This window comes from Rhinopithecus roxellana, chromosome 19 (genome assembly GCF_007565055.1).
Source record: "Rhinopithecus roxellana isolate Shanxi Qingling chromosome 19, ASM756505v1, whole genome shotgun sequence".
In the NCBI taxonomy this organism is placed as follows: domain Eukaryota; kingdom Metazoa; phylum Chordata; class Mammalia; order Primates; family Cercopithecidae; genus Rhinopithecus; species Rhinopithecus roxellana.
The window spans coordinates 34,065,192-34,084,375 of record NC_044567.1 but is presented as its reverse complement, the minus strand read 5'-3'; the positions used below and the strand labels follow the sequence as shown (position 1 = coordinate 34,084,375).

General features: G+C 44.3%; 1 protein-coding gene across 1 annotated transcript in view; it reads right to left on the bottom strand.

Annotated features, from left to right (window-relative positions):
• Positions 1-19,184, bottom strand: part of CDRT1 (CMT1A duplicated region transcript 1) — a 48,142-nt gene that overhangs the window by 28,922 nt on the left and 36 nt on the right. The window contains 7 exon segments of the mRNA XM_030922840.1: positions 5,417-5,617; positions 7,748-7,857; positions 12,645-12,767; positions 13,563-13,690; positions 13,780-13,980; positions 14,980-15,144; positions 18,720-19,184. Of these exon segments, the coding sequence (XP_030778700.1) occupies positions 5,417-5,617; positions 7,748-7,857; positions 12,645-12,767; positions 13,563-13,690; positions 13,780-13,980; positions 14,980-15,144; positions 18,720-19,184 (1,393 nt within the window).

The following is a 19,184-nucleotide window of genomic DNA, read 5'->3' as shown; positions in this document are numbered from 1 at the left end:
AACCCTGCACCAGTGGAGGTAACACTGGAATAGTGACTAACATGTACAAAATGCTTGATCAATGTCAGGTGGTTTTCCACCAGCCTTATAATCCATGGCACTGATTCAGTGGTACAGCAGATCTTCAAACAAGAGCAACAGAATCCTTTACCAGTCACTTAGATCCAAAATATTTATGTACATACAGAGCATATCTAAGAGATAGATGGGAGCAAAGATGAATTATCCTGTTTTTTGTTAAGAACACGTGCCCAAGGTCTCTCAACTGTACTTCCGCTTCAGCTAGGCTGCTTTTGAGACAGGACAAAGCAGAATGCTGAGATAATGGTTCTGGAGCAGGCTTCCTGAAGTCCATTCCCAGGGACATCACTTACCAGCTGTGTGATCCTGGGCAAGTTACTGAACCACCACGTACCTCAGTTTCTTCATCTGTAAACTGAGGACAATAATTGTACTTATAGCCACGCCGGGGGGCTCACGCCTGTAATCCCAGCACTTTGAGAGGCCAAGGCGAGCAGATCACGAGGTCAGGAGATTGAGACCGTCCTGGCTAACGTGGAGAAACCCCGTCTCTACTAAAAATACAAAACATTAGCCTGGTGTGGTGGCGGGCGCCTATAGTCCCACCTAGGAGAATGGCGTGAACCCGGGAGGCGGAGCTTGCAGTGAGCCGAGATAGCGCCACTGCACTCCAGCCTGGGTGACAGAGCGAGACTCCGTCTAAAATAATAATAATAATAATAATAATAATAATAAAATTAAAAATAAAGCCGGGCACAGTGGCTCACGCCTGTAATCCCAGCACTTCGGGAGGCCGAGGCAGGTGGATCACGAGGTCAGGAGATCGAGACCATCCTGGCTAACACGGTGAAACCCCATCTCTACTAAAAATACAAAAGTTAGCCAGGCGTGGTGGTGGGCGCCTGTAGTCCCAGCTACTTGGGAGGCTGAGGCAGGAGAACGGCGTGAACCTAGGAGGTGGAGCTTGCAATAAGTCGAGATCGCGCCACTGTACTCGAGCCTGGGTGACAGAGTGACACTCCATCTCAAAAAAAAAAAAAAAAAAAAATTGCACTTCATACAGTTATTGTGAGGTTTTGCACATAAAAACGATTAATATGTCTTTGGGGTTTTTTGAATATGTTAAGCTTTTTCTTCTAATATTCCCGAGGGTCTTGCAGCCTTACCAATGCCTTACCAGTTTCTCAGAGCCTCCAATGCAGCCACAGTGCATTGAATGATGGCACAGTGCTCTGAAAGCAAGCATGTTTTGAATTTCTGTTTCTAGCAGTATGGTGGTTTATGTCTTCAGGTTGGTTTTCTGAATTTATGCAAGAAAAGGTATTTGATAAATACTTTCAGAAAAATAGGAATAGAAGGAACTTTCTGGATTTAGTAAAAGATATAAGCCAAAGTCATAACAGTAAATATTATACTCAGTGGAGAAATTGTAGATGTATTCCCTTCCAGAAGGGGAACAAGATGAAGATGCCCACTCTCACTGCTACTGCCTGCCACAGCACTGGAAGGCCTAGGCAAAGTTAGAAGGAAAGAAAAACAAAAGATGGTATAGGCATTAGAAAAGAAGATAGGCTGGGCGCGGTGGCTCAAGCCTGTAATCCCAGCACTTTGGGAGGCCGAAGCAGGCGGATCACGAGGTCAGGAGATCGAGACCATCCTGGCTAACATGGTGAAACCCCATCTCTACTAAGAATACAAAAAACTAGCCGGGCGAGGTGGCGGGCGCCTGTAGTCCCAGCTGCTCTGGAGGCTGAGGTAGGAGAATGGCGTAAACCCGGGAGGCGGAGCTTGCAGTGAGCTGAGATTGGGCCACTGCACTCCAGCCTGGGCGACAGAGCGAGACTCCGTCTCAAAAAAAGAAAAAAAATAGAAAAGAAGATAATATATTGTTGACTGGGCACAGTGGCTCATGCCTGTAATTCCAGCACTTTGGTAGGCCGAGGTGGGCAGATCCGAGGTCAAGAGATCAAGACCATCCTGGCCAACATAGTGAAACTCCGTCTCTATTAAAATACAAAAAAGAAATTAGCCAAGCATGGTAGCATGTGCCTGCAGTCCCAGCTACTTGGGAGGCTGAGGCAGGAGAATTGTTTGAATCAAGGAGTCGGAGGTTGCAGTGAGACGAGATCGCGCCACAGCACTCCAGTCTGGTAACAGAGTGAGACTTTATCTCAAAAAAAAAAAAAAAAAAACAACAACAACAGCAAAACAACAAAATATATATATATAGTCATTTGCAGTTGATAAGATTGTCTACATAGAAAAACCAATTATTAAACATACATGCTTTTAGAACTAATAAGAGAGTTTGGCAACGATGCCAGACACAAGATCAATTTACAAAAATCAGTTGCATTTCTCTATGCCAGCAATAACTAATTTGAAAATATAAGCAAAATTAAGATACCATTCACAACAGTAACAAAATTATAACGTTTATAGGCATTAAGTAAAAAAACACAGGACTTTTATGAAAAAAACTTTAAGGCTCTAAGAAAGAACACAGATTATTTAATTGAGTGTGTTTACCAAACTAATCTATAAATTCAATGCAATCCCAATAAAAAGTCTAGTTAGCTTTTATTGAAAGTTGATAAACTTACTCCAAAAACTCAAAACGTATATACTATAGCTGTTACACAAAAAATAAAAGTGAGGCCGGGCACGGTGGCTCACACCTGTAATCCCAGCACTCTGGGAGGCCAAGGCAGGCGAATCACGAGGTCAGGAGATTGAGCCCATCCTGGCTAGCACGGTGAAACCCTGTCTCTACTAAAAATACAAAAAATCAGCCGGGTGTGGTGGCGGGCGCCTGTAGTCCCAGCTACGCGGGAGGCTGAGGCAGGAGAATGGCGTGAACCCAGGAGGCAGAGCTTGCAGTGAGCCGAGATGGCACCACTGCACTCCAGCCTGGGCGAGAGAGCTAGACTCCATCTCAAAAAAAAAAAAAAAAGAAAGAAAAGTGAAAAGTAGAATTTCCCTCCCCATCACATTTTAAAACATTCTCTAAATGCATACCTAAAAATAATACAAACAATTTTCAAGAAGGGGGATTTTGACTAAAAACAGAAAAACAGAAAATGGACTAGATCAGAGTGCTCAGGGACATTCTCATGCACATACGGGAAATTTCCATGTGATAAAGATAGCACCACAAATCAGTGGAGGAAGTGGCAGGTTATATAGTAGTTGCTGTGAGAGAGAGACTGCTGATTTTATTTAAATATGAATAAATGAAATGGAAACCCTACCTAACGCCACATATAAGGTTGAATTGCAAATAGATTAAAAAACTGAATGCAAAAGATAAAACTGTAATGTTGGTAGAAGAAAATATTAGAAAATATCTCTGTGACCTGGAAGAGGGAAGAATCACAAAAAAGAGGGGGAAAAAACCCTGATAAACTGATGTTTTATTACATTCATATCGATTTTTTTTTTTTTTTGAGACAGAGTTTTGCTCTTGTTGTCCAGGTTGGAGTGCAGTGGCACCTCCTGGGTTCAAGCGATTCTCCTGCCTCAGCCTTCCTGAGTAGCTGGGATTACAGACATGTGCCACCACGCCTGGCTAATTCTGTATTTTTAGTAGAGATGGGGTTTCTCCATGTTGGTCAGGCTGGTCTCAAACTCCTGACCTCAGATGATCTGCCCGCCTGGACCTCCCAAAGTGCTGGGATTACAGGTGTGAGCCATCGCTCCCGGCCCATATTGAGAATTTTTGTTCAACAAACCTCATATAGATACTGTGAACAAAGTTAATAGATAGTCCTGGTGAAAGGGAATTCTCTGGCAGACGGCCTTTGGGCTTCATCTGCACTGTTGGCTCTCCTGGGTCTCCAGCCCCCAGATTTTGGACTTGCCAGCCGCCTTTATCACACAAGTCAATACTTTATAACCAATCTCCTATGTATATACACATTCTATTGGTTCTGTTTCTCTGGAGATCCTAATACACATATGAAAAGGTGCTCAACTTCATTAATAATCAGGAAAGTTAAAATTTAAACCCTGATAAAACACAGTGGGTTTTATTTAATACCCATCAGATTGACAAAACTGTTAGACTGATAATATTGTTTGTGAGAATACATAAGAAGAGATATTCTCATATGCTGCCAATGGGAATGTAAATTAATACAACCACATTGGAAAGCAGTTTAGTACTCCTTCCTAGAAATTCCCATGCTAAGAATATACCTTTAAAACACTCGTGCACATGAGCATCAGGGAACACATCCAAGACCCGTCTCTGGCAGCATTTTTTGAAATAATGAAAAACTAGAAACAAGAGTCGGGCACCGTGGCTCACGCCTGTAATCCCAGCACTTTGAGAGGCCGAGGCGGGTGGATCACGAGGTCAGGAGATCGAGACCATCCTGGCTAACATGGTGAAACCCTGTCTCTACTAAAAAATACAAAAAAAATTAGCTGTGCGTGGTGGCAGGCGCCTGTAGTCCCAGCTACTTGGGAGGCTGAGGCAGGAGAATGGCGTGAACCCAGGAGGCGGAGCTTGCAGTGAGCCTAGATCGCACCACTGCACTCCAGCCTGGGCGACCAGGGAGAGATTCCGTCTCAAAAAACAAACAAACAAACAAAAAACTAGAAAGAATGCAAATGTCCACCAACAGAAAAACAAACACATGAGTTATGATACAATCATCCAATGTAATACTGTATCTCAGTGAAATAAGTTAATTACTGCCACCTACATCATATAGGTGAATCTCAAAAACAGAGTTCCATGTAAGAATGAAGTACCAACAGATTTTTAAAATATGATTCCTTTTATGTTGAGTTCAAAAACAGGCAAAAGTAATTAATACTCTTGGAGATATATAAGAAGGAAGCAAAAATGATAAAGAAATGCAAGGGAATAATTAGTATAAAATTAGGATAACATTACCTCTGGTTGGCAGGAAGAAGCAAGAGGAGAAAGGCACAGTGGGAGGGTTAGGAAATGGTGATATCTAATGGATGCATGAGTGTTTGTTATACTATTTAAAAATATACATACATATGCGTTTTTAAAACACTATTTTGCCTCTATAGTCTGTCTCATACCCATAAAAAGCCATGTTCCCTGAAAGAATCTGTAAGAACAAAGGTAAATTATTTCTTCATCTAAGAATGCTAATAAAGAAAATTTTTCTGACTTGCACTCATCAATTAGAAAATATATCTGATAACTGTTATAAATCTATCTCATTCAAATTTTAAGCAATATATACATTCCTGACTTTTTCCTTGCCAAAATAATAAGCTGAAGCTATTCTAGAAGTCAGTATCTTCTAGGATAACTGTTAAATATAAAAAGAAAAAAGCATGCATACTTCTTCCATGAGCTGCCTCTAGGCCTTAGGTGGGATGGGGATCAGGATGCCTTTGGACTCCTCACCTGATACTTAGGTCATAACTTCCACTTAGGAGAAAATTTTCCTCCTCACACAGGAAGAGGGCCCGGACACTCCCAGCATGGCCTCGGAATTCAACGGGTATCACTTTTACTTGTATGATGTCCAGAAGGTGGATCTTTCGATTAGATGACACAGCTATCAGATCTCCCCCGGAATAGTGGATGACTCTTTTTTGATCCCACCTGAGTGCCAGGGGAAAAGGATTATCCATGAAAGAAGAGTCTGTGCCCTTCCTGGGACTGACTTAGCCCCCTGACTTTCGCCTACAGCAGTGGTATAAAGGAAAAATCAGGGCCTTTCAACAAGGGAGGCAGCAGAAGGCAAGGTCGAGAATTAACAGGCCCTGAGGGATCCCCACTCTCATACATGATAAAAATCCATTTCCGTCAAATTTAAAAACTAAAGACAAAAGGCAATTTTTAAAAAATTCTGTAAATGTATGCTAAATCCCCGAGAGAGAATGGAGTATGTGGCATTGCCCAAATTTAACTGATCATGGAAACCTTTTTTCTTGGAAAACGTCCGAGGAACACAGTTGGGAAGTCCTCTGCACACTATATTTCTTTTCTTTTTTCCCTTAATCAATATCCAGTGAGCATACATTAGATTCAAAGTCCTGTGCTAGCAGATACCACAGGAAATATAAAAAATTATCAGATAAGGACCTTACTTACAATGAACTTATTGTCCCATAAAACTAGGTGAGTTGAATTAATGTTTCAATCACAGGATTATTAGCAAATAGGTAAAGTATGAACAGGATGACCAAATAATGTATTGTCCAAACTGAGAGTTTTTTATTGTGAAAGGGGACACTACTTATTTATTTTTAGAGACAAGGTCTTGCTCTGTCACCCAGGCTGGAGTACAGGGGCGCAGTAATAACTCCCTGTAAACTCCAACTCTTGGCCTCAAGCAATTCTCCTACTTCAGCCTCCCAAAGTTCTGGGATTACAGGCATGATCCACCACACCCAAACTGGGGACACTATTATTAATGACACTAGGACTGCAGAGTAGAGAGGGATCATTCCAACAAACAGGGATGTATATCCACTCTAAATACGAGGAACTTTGAGGCCAACCTGACCAGAGAACGAAACCCCGTCTCTACAAAAAAATTTAGAAATTAGCCAGGCGTGGTGGCATGTGCCTATAGTCCCAGCTACTTGGGAGACTGAGGCAGGAGAATCGCTTGAGCCCAGGAGGTGGAGGTTACAATGAACCAAGATTGCACCACTGCACGCCAGCCTGGACGACAGAATGAGGTTCACTCGGAAAAAAGAAATACGGATAGTATGGTGATAACTGTTCTTTAAAATATATATATGTGTGTGTGTATATGTACTTTTTAAATATATATACATGTACATATGTGTATGTGTGTGTGTGTATATATGTATATGTACACACATATATTATAAGGAGCAATTCTTGATATTTTTGCCCTTATTCCGTTTGTCATACCTAGAGTTCAACTAGTCACCATCTCTTCTAAAGAACAGTTATCACCATACTATCCATAAAAATTCGACTTTGCCTTTCCCCTATCTTATCTTCTCTATCTTCCTCATACTGACTGTTCTATTGTCAAGATGCAATTTGTTAATAAGATTCATGGCCAAAAATAAAGTAGAGGTGGACTTTGCAAAACCTTGTGAATATAAAGTGAAGTCCTAGGCCTAAATATGGCAGAAAGTTGATTATTAAAGAACCTTCTTCTCTCGGCATATTGAAATGATGTCAGAGTATGCAATTATAAATACGATTGTCATATTTACCATGGAAAGATATCTATAGTACTTTGCTACGCTGGGTTACAGAAATATGTGTAATATAACACCACCGCTACTTAAAAGATGTGCTAAGTATGGAAAGAAAAGAATTCTAGAAGGGTAGACATCAATATTAATGGTGGTTATTGCTAGGTGATAGACTACAGGAAAACTTTGCCTTTCTCTACACATTTTCTGGCATTTGGAAGACTTTTTCCAATAACTGTATATTATTTCTAAAATTAATATAACAAAATAAAGAGATTTCAAAAAATAAAGATTTTATGTGTGACTTGTGCAAAAGGTTGTTGGTCAGCATACCCAGAATTTATAAAGGGAAAGTGTCCTTTACCCACTGCCAAGAATGGTGCAAAATGAAGCAGCTATTGTCTACATGGGATCACGTGCAAGTTTAGGGCTGGAGCTTGAGGTGAGGAGAGCTTGCCTTTCCATGTACACAAAGGTCAGGGAAATCCCAAGTGTCAGTATGGATAACTCAAGCGTCCCTAGCGACCCAGATTCTGAACCCAGTACCTACGTGTCAGAGAGAATGCGAACATTGTAGGTTCCACAGAAAACATTTCTCTCCTCCATTAGGACCTGCTGCGTTTCCTGGTTCTGGTATGCAGTCCACAGGTTGTACTCATTCTAACAAGGGAATATTTGAAGTTAAATCTCAGTGGTAACTTCAAATACCCACAGTCCCAGAGCCCCTAGGGTCTCCCTGGCAAGGGCACAGGGCTCACGGATTCTTCCTCTGAAGGCTGAGGCTGCTGCTCTGCAGAGAAGGGAGCAGCCGGTGAGCAAGCACCAAAGGAAACCGTGAGTTAGAAAGTGTTGGGTCAAGGTTCTTAATTTTTCTTTCATCTCTTTGATTTTCCATGTGCCCTGATTCCATGAACTTTCAAGGCTGAATTCCAAATGGCACCAATAACACAACTTTTTCAAAAATGAGCTCACAAAGGGTATCCTCACAACATAAAGTCACAGATGCCCTTTGACCATTTCACAGAAGTCAGAATGTCATATGTATATTAAATCTACCTGATAGTACAAAGCACACTCAGGGGATTTTAAGCCACGTGTGAAATTACTGCTATACATGCTATGCGTTTGCTTTTTTTTTTTTTTTTTTTAGACGGAGTCTCGCTCTGTCGCCAGGCTGGAATGCAGTGGTGCCATCTCGGCTCACTGCAACCTCCGCCTCCTGAGTTCAAGTGATTCTCCTGCCTCAGCCTCCAGAGTAGCTGGGACTACAAGCATGTGCCACCATGCCCAGCTAATTTTTGTATTTTTAGTAGAGACAGGGTTTCACCACGTTGGCCAGGATGGTCTCGATCTCTTGACCTTGTGATCTGCCCGCCTCGGCCTCCCAAAGTGCTGGGATTATAGGCATGAGCCACCATGCCTGGCCGCATTTTTTTTTTTTAAGACAGTTTTGCTTTTCTCACCCAGGCTGGAGTGCAATGGCATGATCTTGGCTCACTGCAACCTCTGCCTCCCGGGTTCAAGCAATTCTCCTGCCTCAACCTGCTAAGGAGGGGGGATTACAGGCATGTGCCATCACACCTGGCTAATTTTTGTATTTTTAGTAGAGACGGGTTTTCACCATGTTGGCCAGGCTGGTCTCGAACTCCTGACCTCAGGTGATCCGCCTGCCTCAGCCTCCCAAAGTGCTAGGATTACAGGCTTGAGCCACCACGCCCCACCTGCATTTGCATTTCAAAGTTTTCATACATCTGCAACCTTCATTTGTCCTTGCAGCTGCCTTACAAGGTAGATCACTTGCCCCACAAAATGTTCTCATTATTTTACAGATAAGGTATCTGGGACTCAGGGAAAGGAAATCAATTTTATCAAGTCTTGACAGGGGTGCCTTTGTTTGCTTCCCAGTCTTTCTTTTATTTCCTTCCTGCCTGCCTTCATTCCTCCTCCCTCCTTTGCTTCCTCTATCACACACCTTCTGAGCAGGTATGGCATTCCAGACATGCTAAATTCTGGCATAGATGACTGAACTAGATTCTCAGTTCCATTTATATTCCCTGCCATATTCTATCCTCAAATAGTCAGAAATTACAGTCCCATTAAACTAGCAGGAAAGAAAAAGCAGAATATTTTTATCTTGAAGGCAAAGAAGAACATAGCATCATGTTTGCACCTGAGAGTCCTCTTGGAGACATCTCTGAAGTCTCCTTCTAAACCTTAGCCTTCTGCTCCATGCCTTTAGACTCTTCCTCAGATGCCCTCTTTCCTCTGCTCCTCTCCTTAATCTTTAACCATGTAGCAATGTCCACCAAGAAGTTTCTGCCCAGAAGAATCTGCCAACCTGCCTCCCCTCCAGGGTCCAGGGAGCTTTCCATATCCCAGCCTGAATTAAATGATGCTGCCCTGGATTCTCCCAACCCAGGGGGAATTCATTGGCCCTTGCTCATCTCCTAAGTTTTGTGAGCCCAAGAAGCCACATGGTGGAGTCATTGGGAGGGAAAAGACCTGAGTTTAAATTCCAGCTCTGCCACTGCCCAGCTATGAGACCCTGGGCACTTTCTCACAGCATATCCTTCATTTCCACATCCATAAACTGGGAACAACGACATCTCCTCGATCTATGGTGAAGTCAAGTAAATGCTGCATGCAGAGCTATGGGCATTGTGCCTGGCACACAGTTCACACTCATGCTATTACCACCCTGAGAAGCACTCACCTTCACTTTTCCTAGGAGACTCTATAACTGCTTAGTCTTGCTATTTAATGTGTTCTCCATACTGCTTCACCTGCTTCTCTCCCTTTTCTCTCTCTCGCTCTCTGTTTTTTTTTTTTTTTTTTTTTTTTTTTTTTTGAGATGGAGTCTCACTGTCTTGCCCAGGCTGGAGTACAGTGGCGCAATCTCAGTTCACTGCGCCTGGCCCCTTTTCTTAAACTATACATGTAAGAATTAAAGAAAGAGGAGAGAAACACGAAGGGTGGCTTGACAGTCAACAGGTTTATTTCAAATCTGGGAGGGAATTCTGACTGAGTTAGGTCGGAAGCCACACTCTCTTAGAGACTAAGAGTTTTTAAGGATTCAGGGTGGGAGAGTTTATCAGATGCTCGGACTGCTTTTGTGTCTCTTTGTTGTGCTTATCTGGGAGGGAGAGTTGTGTGTCTGTCCCCATACATCTTTCTGCAGCTGCAGACATACCCACCGAGTCTGATTTAGCTTCCCTATCCTAGTGCACTTGAAGGGAAAGGAATGTGCTTATTATGGCCCACTGTTTTACTGGGGCCCATTGTATGAGGGTGAAGTCTGGCAGTTACTCAAAAGACTTCCCACCTACCTCCCTCTGTGCCCAAGATGTCTTATCTGTGTTTTACTGTCTGCTCTTTCTGGTTGCTTGTAGTTAGAAGAGAAGTGATTTCCTTGAAACGCATGCGACTAGAAAGGGACCTGGTACTTAAAGTGGCGGTGTTTGTCCGAGATGACGGTGCTCCAGTTCTGTGAATACATTCCTAGAATGTCAAACACTGGCTGGGTAGTCCTTCTGTTGGGCCATTACTGACTGCATCACCCAAGGAAGAAGGGTGTTGTTTGTGTTATACATAAAAGAGCAACAGACTTGAAAACAAAAGCAGGTTCACGTTCAAATTAATGCCTCTTTCACTCAGCTGGCTGGGAGAGCTTGACTTCTCTGTGCCTCAATTTCTTTATCTATAAAATGGGTGAAGGGACCAGCTCAGAAATGAATAACTGCAGGTCAAATGAAATCCAGAAATGTGTTTTCTTTTTTTTTTTTTTGAGACAGAGTCTCGCTCTGTCGTCCAGGCTGGAGTGCAGTGGCGTGATCTCAGCTCACTGCAAGCTCTGCCTCCCGCGTTCACGCCATTCTCCTGCCTCAGTCTCCCAAGTAGCTGGGACTACAGGCGCCCGCCACCACGCCCAGCTAATGTTTTGTAATTTTTAGTGGAGACGGGGTTTCACTATGTTGGCCAGGCTGGTCTCAAACTCCTGACCTTGTGATCCACCGGCCTTGGACTCCCAAAGTGCTGGGATTACAGGCGTGAGCCACCGCACCTGGCCCAGAAATGTGTTTTATTTGGCCAGTGTAGTTTTTAAAACTGCTTTTAAACGGTTGCCCGCATTTAATAAAAGCAAGAGATTTCACATAATATGTCAGAGTTCTATCTTCTAAGGCTTAGGTGGTCTAGCAGGTCAGGGGCCTCAAAATAATCTCTCAAGACAAGAATTAGCCAGAACTGAGCAGCAGCTGGCCCTTCAGATGCAGGTGAACTGTCCAGTCCATGACAGCCACACCGTCCGCTACTGCCCACACCACCCGCCTCCTCCTTTGTGTCACCTGCCTGGCCCCTCCAGGTCATATGAGCTAGATGCTCTCTCTAGATGCTTCTGTTTCTCAAATTCTAATTTAACATAGCTTCCTTATGGGAAGCAGCAGTCAAATCATCCCTCATTAACTATCCTTTTGGGGCCAATTGAATAGACTTCAAAATAGACTTTAAGCAGAGACGAGGGGGCAGAAATCTAATGGTTTTAGGAATATCAACCACGCCTTGATAGGCAAAGCAAAGAGCGCGAAGAGTCTTCCATTCACTCTTCATTATTGCCCACGAACTAGTGGAGAGGGCTACATTTAATTAACTCTCTCCTTCCATCCTAGAGCCAGAATGAACCTGGAAGTGAGAGATGAGGGAGCCGAATTCATCTAGGCCCCAGGCATTCTGCAACCAGCCCTGGCCCTCCCCTCGGGTCCTCCTCGAATTCCTGAGCAGCAGATGCTGGAGCCTCCAGAGGCATGGGCTCATGGAGTTGCTCCTGGCCTCTGAACTTGCCACTAAATGACCTGGTGCCATGGACACAGAACACGGCCATGGGCTTTGAAGTAAGGAAGAACCCTGAGAGGACAACCAGATCAATCCACCCATCCAACAGATGAGTAAAGCAAGGCTTAAGAAGAGGAAGTGTGGCTGGGCGCAGTGGCTCACACCTGTAATCCCAGCACTTTGGGAGGCCGAGGCGGGTTGATCACGAGGTCAGGAGATCGAGACCATTCTGGTTAACACGGTGAAACCCCATCTCTACTAAAAATACAAAAAAATTAGCCATGTGTGGTGATGGGCACCTGTAGTCCCAGCTACAGGGGAGGCTGAGGCAGGAGAATGGCGTGAACCCAGGAGGTGGAGCTTGCAGTGAGTCAAGATTGCGCCACTGCACTCCAGCCTGGGCAACAACAGAGCGAAACTCTGTCTCAAGAAAAAAAAAAAAGAAGAAGAGGAAGTATCTTGCAAGTCAGTAGCAACACAGAACTCTGGTCTTCCTTAAGGAGTGTTACCTGCCATGATCCTCTGTCCTCACTCCAGAGCTGAGTCTGGACTTCAGCCTTCAATGGCCAATTAGAATGAGACGTTCACAGTTACTTGCCCCAGATGCCGTTGGAACCCACCTTCGTCCTCAGCTTCCACTTCGGATGTTTCACACGCATGCGCTTCCCGTCATCTACCATTTTAGGAACTGGGATAGAAACCTTATTGGCATAATTAGGATCAATTCCTCTTGTGTAGGACCCCTCGAAAAAGACAAAAAACTAAAAATAAATAAAAATAAAAACAGAAAATGGCTACTCTCAGCTCCGACTCTGCAAGAAGAAGGGAAAAACTAGTTCTTGGCAAAATCTGAAAGATGGGTAAGCCCTGGCTGCGGCAGGCAGGCCCAGTTCTGGCTAGTTCCTCTGGCAGTGTGTGCAGATCCAATGGAGGAGAAAAAAGAAACACCAAATGCCACAGGGGGACCAGCAAAGATGGTTAGACTATCGCCAGCCTCACCATAGCTGCTGCTTTTCATCCTCTGTCCTCTCTGCTGGGAAAAAAAAAATCAAGTTACCAAAATCCATGGTTTAGGGTGAGACTTCTGGCAAGAAACAGAGAAGTAAAAATGCTGGAGAAGATTACCATTGGGAAAATGGCGTTTCAACTTAAAAAAAGACTTTGCGGCCTTATAAACATCTGTGCTCCATATGAGGCTGATGCAGAAACACATTTATGGCTTTCTTGCTGTGTAAGCTGCGATGTAACTCCCTGGGGACTGGGGGTTCTCTGCTTTGTGAGGTGTTGGAAAGGCTCTGCCTGTCTGCTCCTGAGTGCTCTCTATCCTTATTGTCCTTGTGAGATGTACTGACAATGAGAGAGTACTCAGTCATCAACAGGAATTTGGACCAAAAAGAAAAGACCCATGAAGCCTAAAAGGCCACAAATGTAGAGCAGGAGGCCAGCTAAGGGTTTACGAAAGGTCCACAGTCAGATCAGTCTCAACACGAAAATGAAGCTGGTCTCAGACATTCCCCTTTCAGACTTGCGGGAAGTACCTGCATGAAGATAATCTGGTTCTGAATGAAGGCGTGCGCTGACAAGTCCGTCTTGACCTGTTGAGCCATGGCGGCCCAGTGCTGGCTCACAGAGGCACACTTGTTCAGGGTGTGTCTATCCAGCATTCCTGGAAAAAAAAAAAGATGGATCCAGAAACCCCAGAACTGGGCCAAGATGGGAGGTGTCTGGGAAATCCCCTCAAACACCCCAGCATACTTAGAATGTACTTGGAGAGGTGGATGGGCAGGTAACGGATGAAGTCTCGGTATTTGCTGAACCCAGAAGACAGGTCTCTGATGTCATCCAAGTTAACCAATAGACTGCAGGGATCGTACCCTAGCTTGGTTATGCCTCCTTTTTCAGAAAACAGCCTATTCATTTCGGAAATACACTGGAGTGAATTCCTCCATGGTTCCTCTAGAGTGAAGCCAGAGAAAGGTATGTGGTTGAGTTGGCTCTGTAGAAACTCCAGGCCAAGAACAAGTCCTCACCAAAAGCTCTCCCACAAAATAAACCTCCTCAGAATCTACCCTTAGGCCACTAGATTTTTGTCATCTCTTCTGCCACATGAGAATAGAACCTTTTGACCCAAATATACATGTACTTTTCAACTTTTTCAGCCCAAGGAGAAGTCTAGAGTATCAGAGTCTGAAATGACATTGTGCCTGGAATTTTCTTAAAAATACTCCAACAAGAAAAAATTTTAAACAATTTAAGAAAGGGGGGGAAATGAATGGAATAAAATTGGTAAAATGTTGATAATTGTTGAACCCAGTGCTATGTGGGTGGGTGATTATCATACTGTTCTATATCCTTTTGAAATCTGAAATTTTCCATATGAGTGTTTTTGAATCTATGCCTTGCATTTCCTACGATATTGTGTTTCCTATGATATTTCATGTATATGTCTTGCTTCAAAACCCAACTTAGGAATGCCTTGAGGTGGGGAACCAAATTCCCCATTAATTTTATTCCCTCCTCAAGATCGAATCCAATACTGCAAAAATAGCCATTGGTGGGTTTAATTTTAGAGCTGGCCACCATGCCAGAGCCCAGGGACTAGATGATGGATTGTGGCTCGGAGCAGAGAAAGACTCCAAAGGAAACCATTGATAGTCTCCTTTCTGATTTCTATTTTCAGATGTGTCTTGTGGACACCGCAGTGAAGAGGTGAGAATATGGGCTTGGGGGCCATACTGATCAATTTCAATCCTTGCTCCTCCCCTTACCAGCTGTGAGAATTAGATGGGGAAGTAAATATCAAAGAGCCCAGCACATTGTAGATGCTAAATGAATGTGAGTTCCTCAAATCTGCCATCCCCAGATGCTATCACCCTGCCAGCCCCTCCAGTTCCATGGGGTCTTCCCAATCTCACATTGGTTTCATATTGGCTTTCTTCTTGAAAGTTGACTTACCAGGGTTAGATGCTGCCCCAAGTAAGTGTTCATTTTCTGGGCCTTTGGACAAAGGAAGGGATGTGTGCTGAGTTTTGGCTGTCCAATAGACTTGTGAGGTCGCAGACTTGGAGCTGTCGTCTTTCTCGGGGGAAAAACACACATCTGTGATGTCTTGATTGAGCCCTGAAAAACAAAAGACCAAGACAAGGTTGCTCTTGAAGCAGGTGTGTTGAGGAAAATGAAGTGGAGAGAAACTTTTTCATTTTTTCTTCCTTTTTTTTTTTTTTTTTTTTTTTTTTTTGAGACAGAGTCTCACTCTGTCGCCCAGGCTGGAGTGCAGTGGCACGACTGCAGCTCACTTCAAGCTCCACCTCCTGGGTTCACGCCATTCTCCTGCCTCAGCCTCCCGAGTAGCTGGGACTACAGGCGCCCGCCACCACGCCTGGCTAATTTTTTGTATTTTTAGTAGAGACAGAGTTTCACCGTGTTACCCAGGATGGTCTTGATCTCCTGACCTCGTGATCCGCCTGCCTTGGCCTCCCAAAGCTGCTAGGATTACAGGCATGATTCTTCCTTCTTTTAAAGATGTACAGAACGGACCAGAGCAGTTGTGTCTGTTTTTATTTGGGGCCTCCAAACTTCTATGCAAAAATCTCAGAAAGCTTCCTGTTAGCGTTTCAGCATACTTCCAATGTAAAATATCTTGAGCTGTTTACACAAGGAGAGAGAGAGTTGAGGTCCGGAATTGCAACAGGGAATGTTCTTTGGAAGCTCAAGATGAATTTTCTTTCATGATAGAAATAACCACCCTCAAGTCAAATGAGAACATTTAACTTTTTTTTGGTTTGTTTTTGTTTTTTTGAGACGGAGTTTTGCTCTTATTGCCCAGGGTGGAATGCAATGGCATGGTCTTGGCTCACTGCAACCTCCACCTCCTGGGTTCAAGTGATTCTCCTGCCTCAGCCTCCCAAGTAGCTGGGATTACAAGCGCATGACAACTGGCTATTTTTTGTATTTTTAGTAGAGATGGGGTTTCGCCATGTTGGCCAGATTGGTCTCAAACTCCTGACCTCAAGTGATCCGCCCGCCTTGGCCTCCCAAAGTGCTAGGATTGCAAGCGTGAGCCACCATGCCCGGCCAGAACATTTAATTTTTTAAGAGAGAATCTGTTCTAAGAAAAGAGAAGGTTGTTGGCCAGGCGCAGTGGCTCAAGCCTGTAATCCCAGCATGTTGGGAGGCTAAGGCGGGCGGATCACGAGGTCAGGAGATCGAGACCATCCTGGCTAACACGGTGAAACCCCGTCTCTACTAAAAATACAAAAAATTAGCCGGGCATGGTGGCAGGCCCCTGTAGTCCCAGCTACTCGGGAGGCTGAGGCAGGAGAATGGCGTGAACCTGGGAGGTGGAGCTTGCAGCAGTGAGCTGAGATCAGGCCAGCCTGGGTGACAGAGTGAGACTCCATCTCAAACAAACAAACAAACAAACAAACAAAAAAGAAGGTTGCCACAACCTGTAATAGGACTTACACAACTCCAATGTAAATAGCCCATTTCTATGGTGCGTGATGAAACTTTTGGAAGAGCACCGCGGAGCATTGCATCTGTGCGTACAAGCCAGGCCCTCCGCTGCTGGCAGCACTGCAGAGTGGAAGAGGCTCAGGAGGGGATCCTGGTTTTCAGTCCACATGGTGGGTGACCTAAGCGAAGTCATTCAGATGCCCTGGACTTTGGTCTCCTTATGTAACTATTAAGGATCAACCAGTCGGTTGATCTCCAATCTAACTTACTGTTTTTGACACCCTGGGATTCACTGTGTCCTCATTCTATATTATCATTCTTTTATACCCCTGACACGCCAAATAAATCAAGTGACATACATTGTGATCTAACTGCGTCCTAGGCCATCCAGCTTTAAAATTCTTTTCGATTCCACTAGTCTACAAATATGACCACCTCTCAGGTCTCATTGGTGACAGGAATTACACACCTTCAAGAGCTAAAACTCCAAAATGCCTCCATGTGACCACCTCCTCCCAGCTTTCTCCCACCCCTGCTTAAATCTGAGCTTCCCCACACTGGACCCTTCCACTCCCGGACCCCTCCAAAACTCAATTCTCTTGCCTCCTGATACAGTTTCGATATCTGTCCCCTCCAAATCTCATGTTGAATTGTGACCCCCAATATTGGAAGTGAGACCTGATGGGAGGTTTTTGGGTTTGGGGCAGATCTCTCATGAATGGCTTGGTGCCCTTCCCACAGTAATGAGTGAGTTCTCGCTCTATTAATATAGTTCAAGAAAGAGCCGGCTGTTTAAAATAAACTGACACCCGTCCCCCTCTCTTGCTGCTTCTCTTGCCGCATTATACGTTGATTTCCCTTACATTCCACCATGAGTGGAAGCTTCCTGAAGCCCTCACCAGAAAGAGATGCTGGTGCTATGCCTCTGATACAGTCTGCAGAACTGCAAGCCAAATAAAACTCTTTTCCTTATAAATTACTTATACATTTCCTTATAAATTACTCAGCCTCAGGCATTCCTTTATAGCAAAGCAAAACAGACGCCACCCTTATTGTTTCTTCTGCTTCCCTGAACTAGCTGGCCAAACACTTCCAGGATTCTCTAACACCCTAGGCCTGTGATTCTCAAAGAGAGATCCCCAGACCAGCAACATCAGCACTAGCTGGAAACTTGATAGAAATACAAGCGTGAGCCACCATGCCCGGCCAGAACATTTAATTTTTTAAGAGAGAATCTGTTCTAAGAAAAGAGAAGGTTGTTGGCCAGGCGCAGTGGCTCACACCTGTAATCCCAGCACTTTGGAAGGCCGAGGCAGGTGGATCACAAGGTCAGGAGTTCGAAACCAGCCTGGCCAGCATGGTGAAACCCCGTCTCTCCTAAAAAATACCAAAAAATCAGCCAGGCATGGTGGCACGCACCTGTAGTCCCAGCTACTTGGGAGGCTGAGGGAGGAGAATTGCTTGAACCTGGCAGGTGGAATTTGTAGTAAGCCAAGATTGCGCCACTGCACTCCAGTCTGGGTGACAGAGCGAGATTCCATCTCAAAAAAAAAAAGAAAAGAAAAGAAAAGAAATACAGAATCCTGGGCCCACCTCAGACCTGCTGAGTCCGAAGTTCTGGGGGAGGAGCTTGTTTTAACAGGTCCTGCTGGAGATCCTGATACAAGCCACAGCTGGAGAACTACCACCCTAGACTTATTTGACCCTTAAGCTATCTCCAGCCTTGGAGAAACTCTACTTTAAGGTTTGATTTCATGGATAAGCAAGGAGCATGGTAGAATGAATGAAAAAAAAAAAAAAGCCGTAAGTTTTGACTTCTTGGTCTGGTTTCTGTGCAGGGCAGCTGAACAGCAAACCAATAGCTTCCCCTTTACAACCCTCTCAAGCCCAGTCCAATCCCTAAAGCAGGAATGACACCAGCATTAAGGGGTCAGAGGCAGGGGCCAGCCATTTCTGGGCCTATGAGATGCAGAAATCCATGATAAATGCTTGTCAGTTAAAAGTTGTGTACTTCCTCCTGCATTTGATCATTTTCAAGAAGGAAGTTACATTCAGTCATTTCTCCTTTGGTAAACAGGATCGGGTGTCAGGACAAGGTGTCAGTTCAAAAAAACCTACGCTGCATTCTGTGCAATCTCTACCTACCTATGTTGTCTACAACTGCAGCTCCCTACAGATTTCTGAAGTCTTGTCTTCCGGTTTCTGGGGGCCCTCTGGTCTTTGCCTGTGGCCTTGTTTACCTGAGATACTGTTCTGCTCTCTCAGAAACAGGACTCTGATCACATTGGCAGCAGTGAGCAGTAATTTGGGGTTGCACATCTGCAGCAGTAAGAGAGTATAATTCGCCTTGGTCCAGTGGGTGCTGTTCCCAAACCAGTACAAGATCTCCTTCATCTTCTGTTCTACTGTTTTATCCAACATTTGGTTCAAGGACTTCGCAACTTTCCCCTCTTTCTTGCTGAGGTCGATCCGGGACCTGTTATAGATGAAATCCTTTCCCTGTGTGGTCTGAAGGATATTTTGGAAATAGTGTAACAAATACAAGCTATTTAACTGCTTCAGAATGCTAACTAGAAACCTCCTCTGTGATATGTCATTGATCCTGCAGAACCACTCTTTGGTAGAGAAGATCTTCCACGCTAAGACACACGTCTCACACTTCTGGCATAGAGGGATGGAATCGGTTCCCTTCTCACAATGAAAAT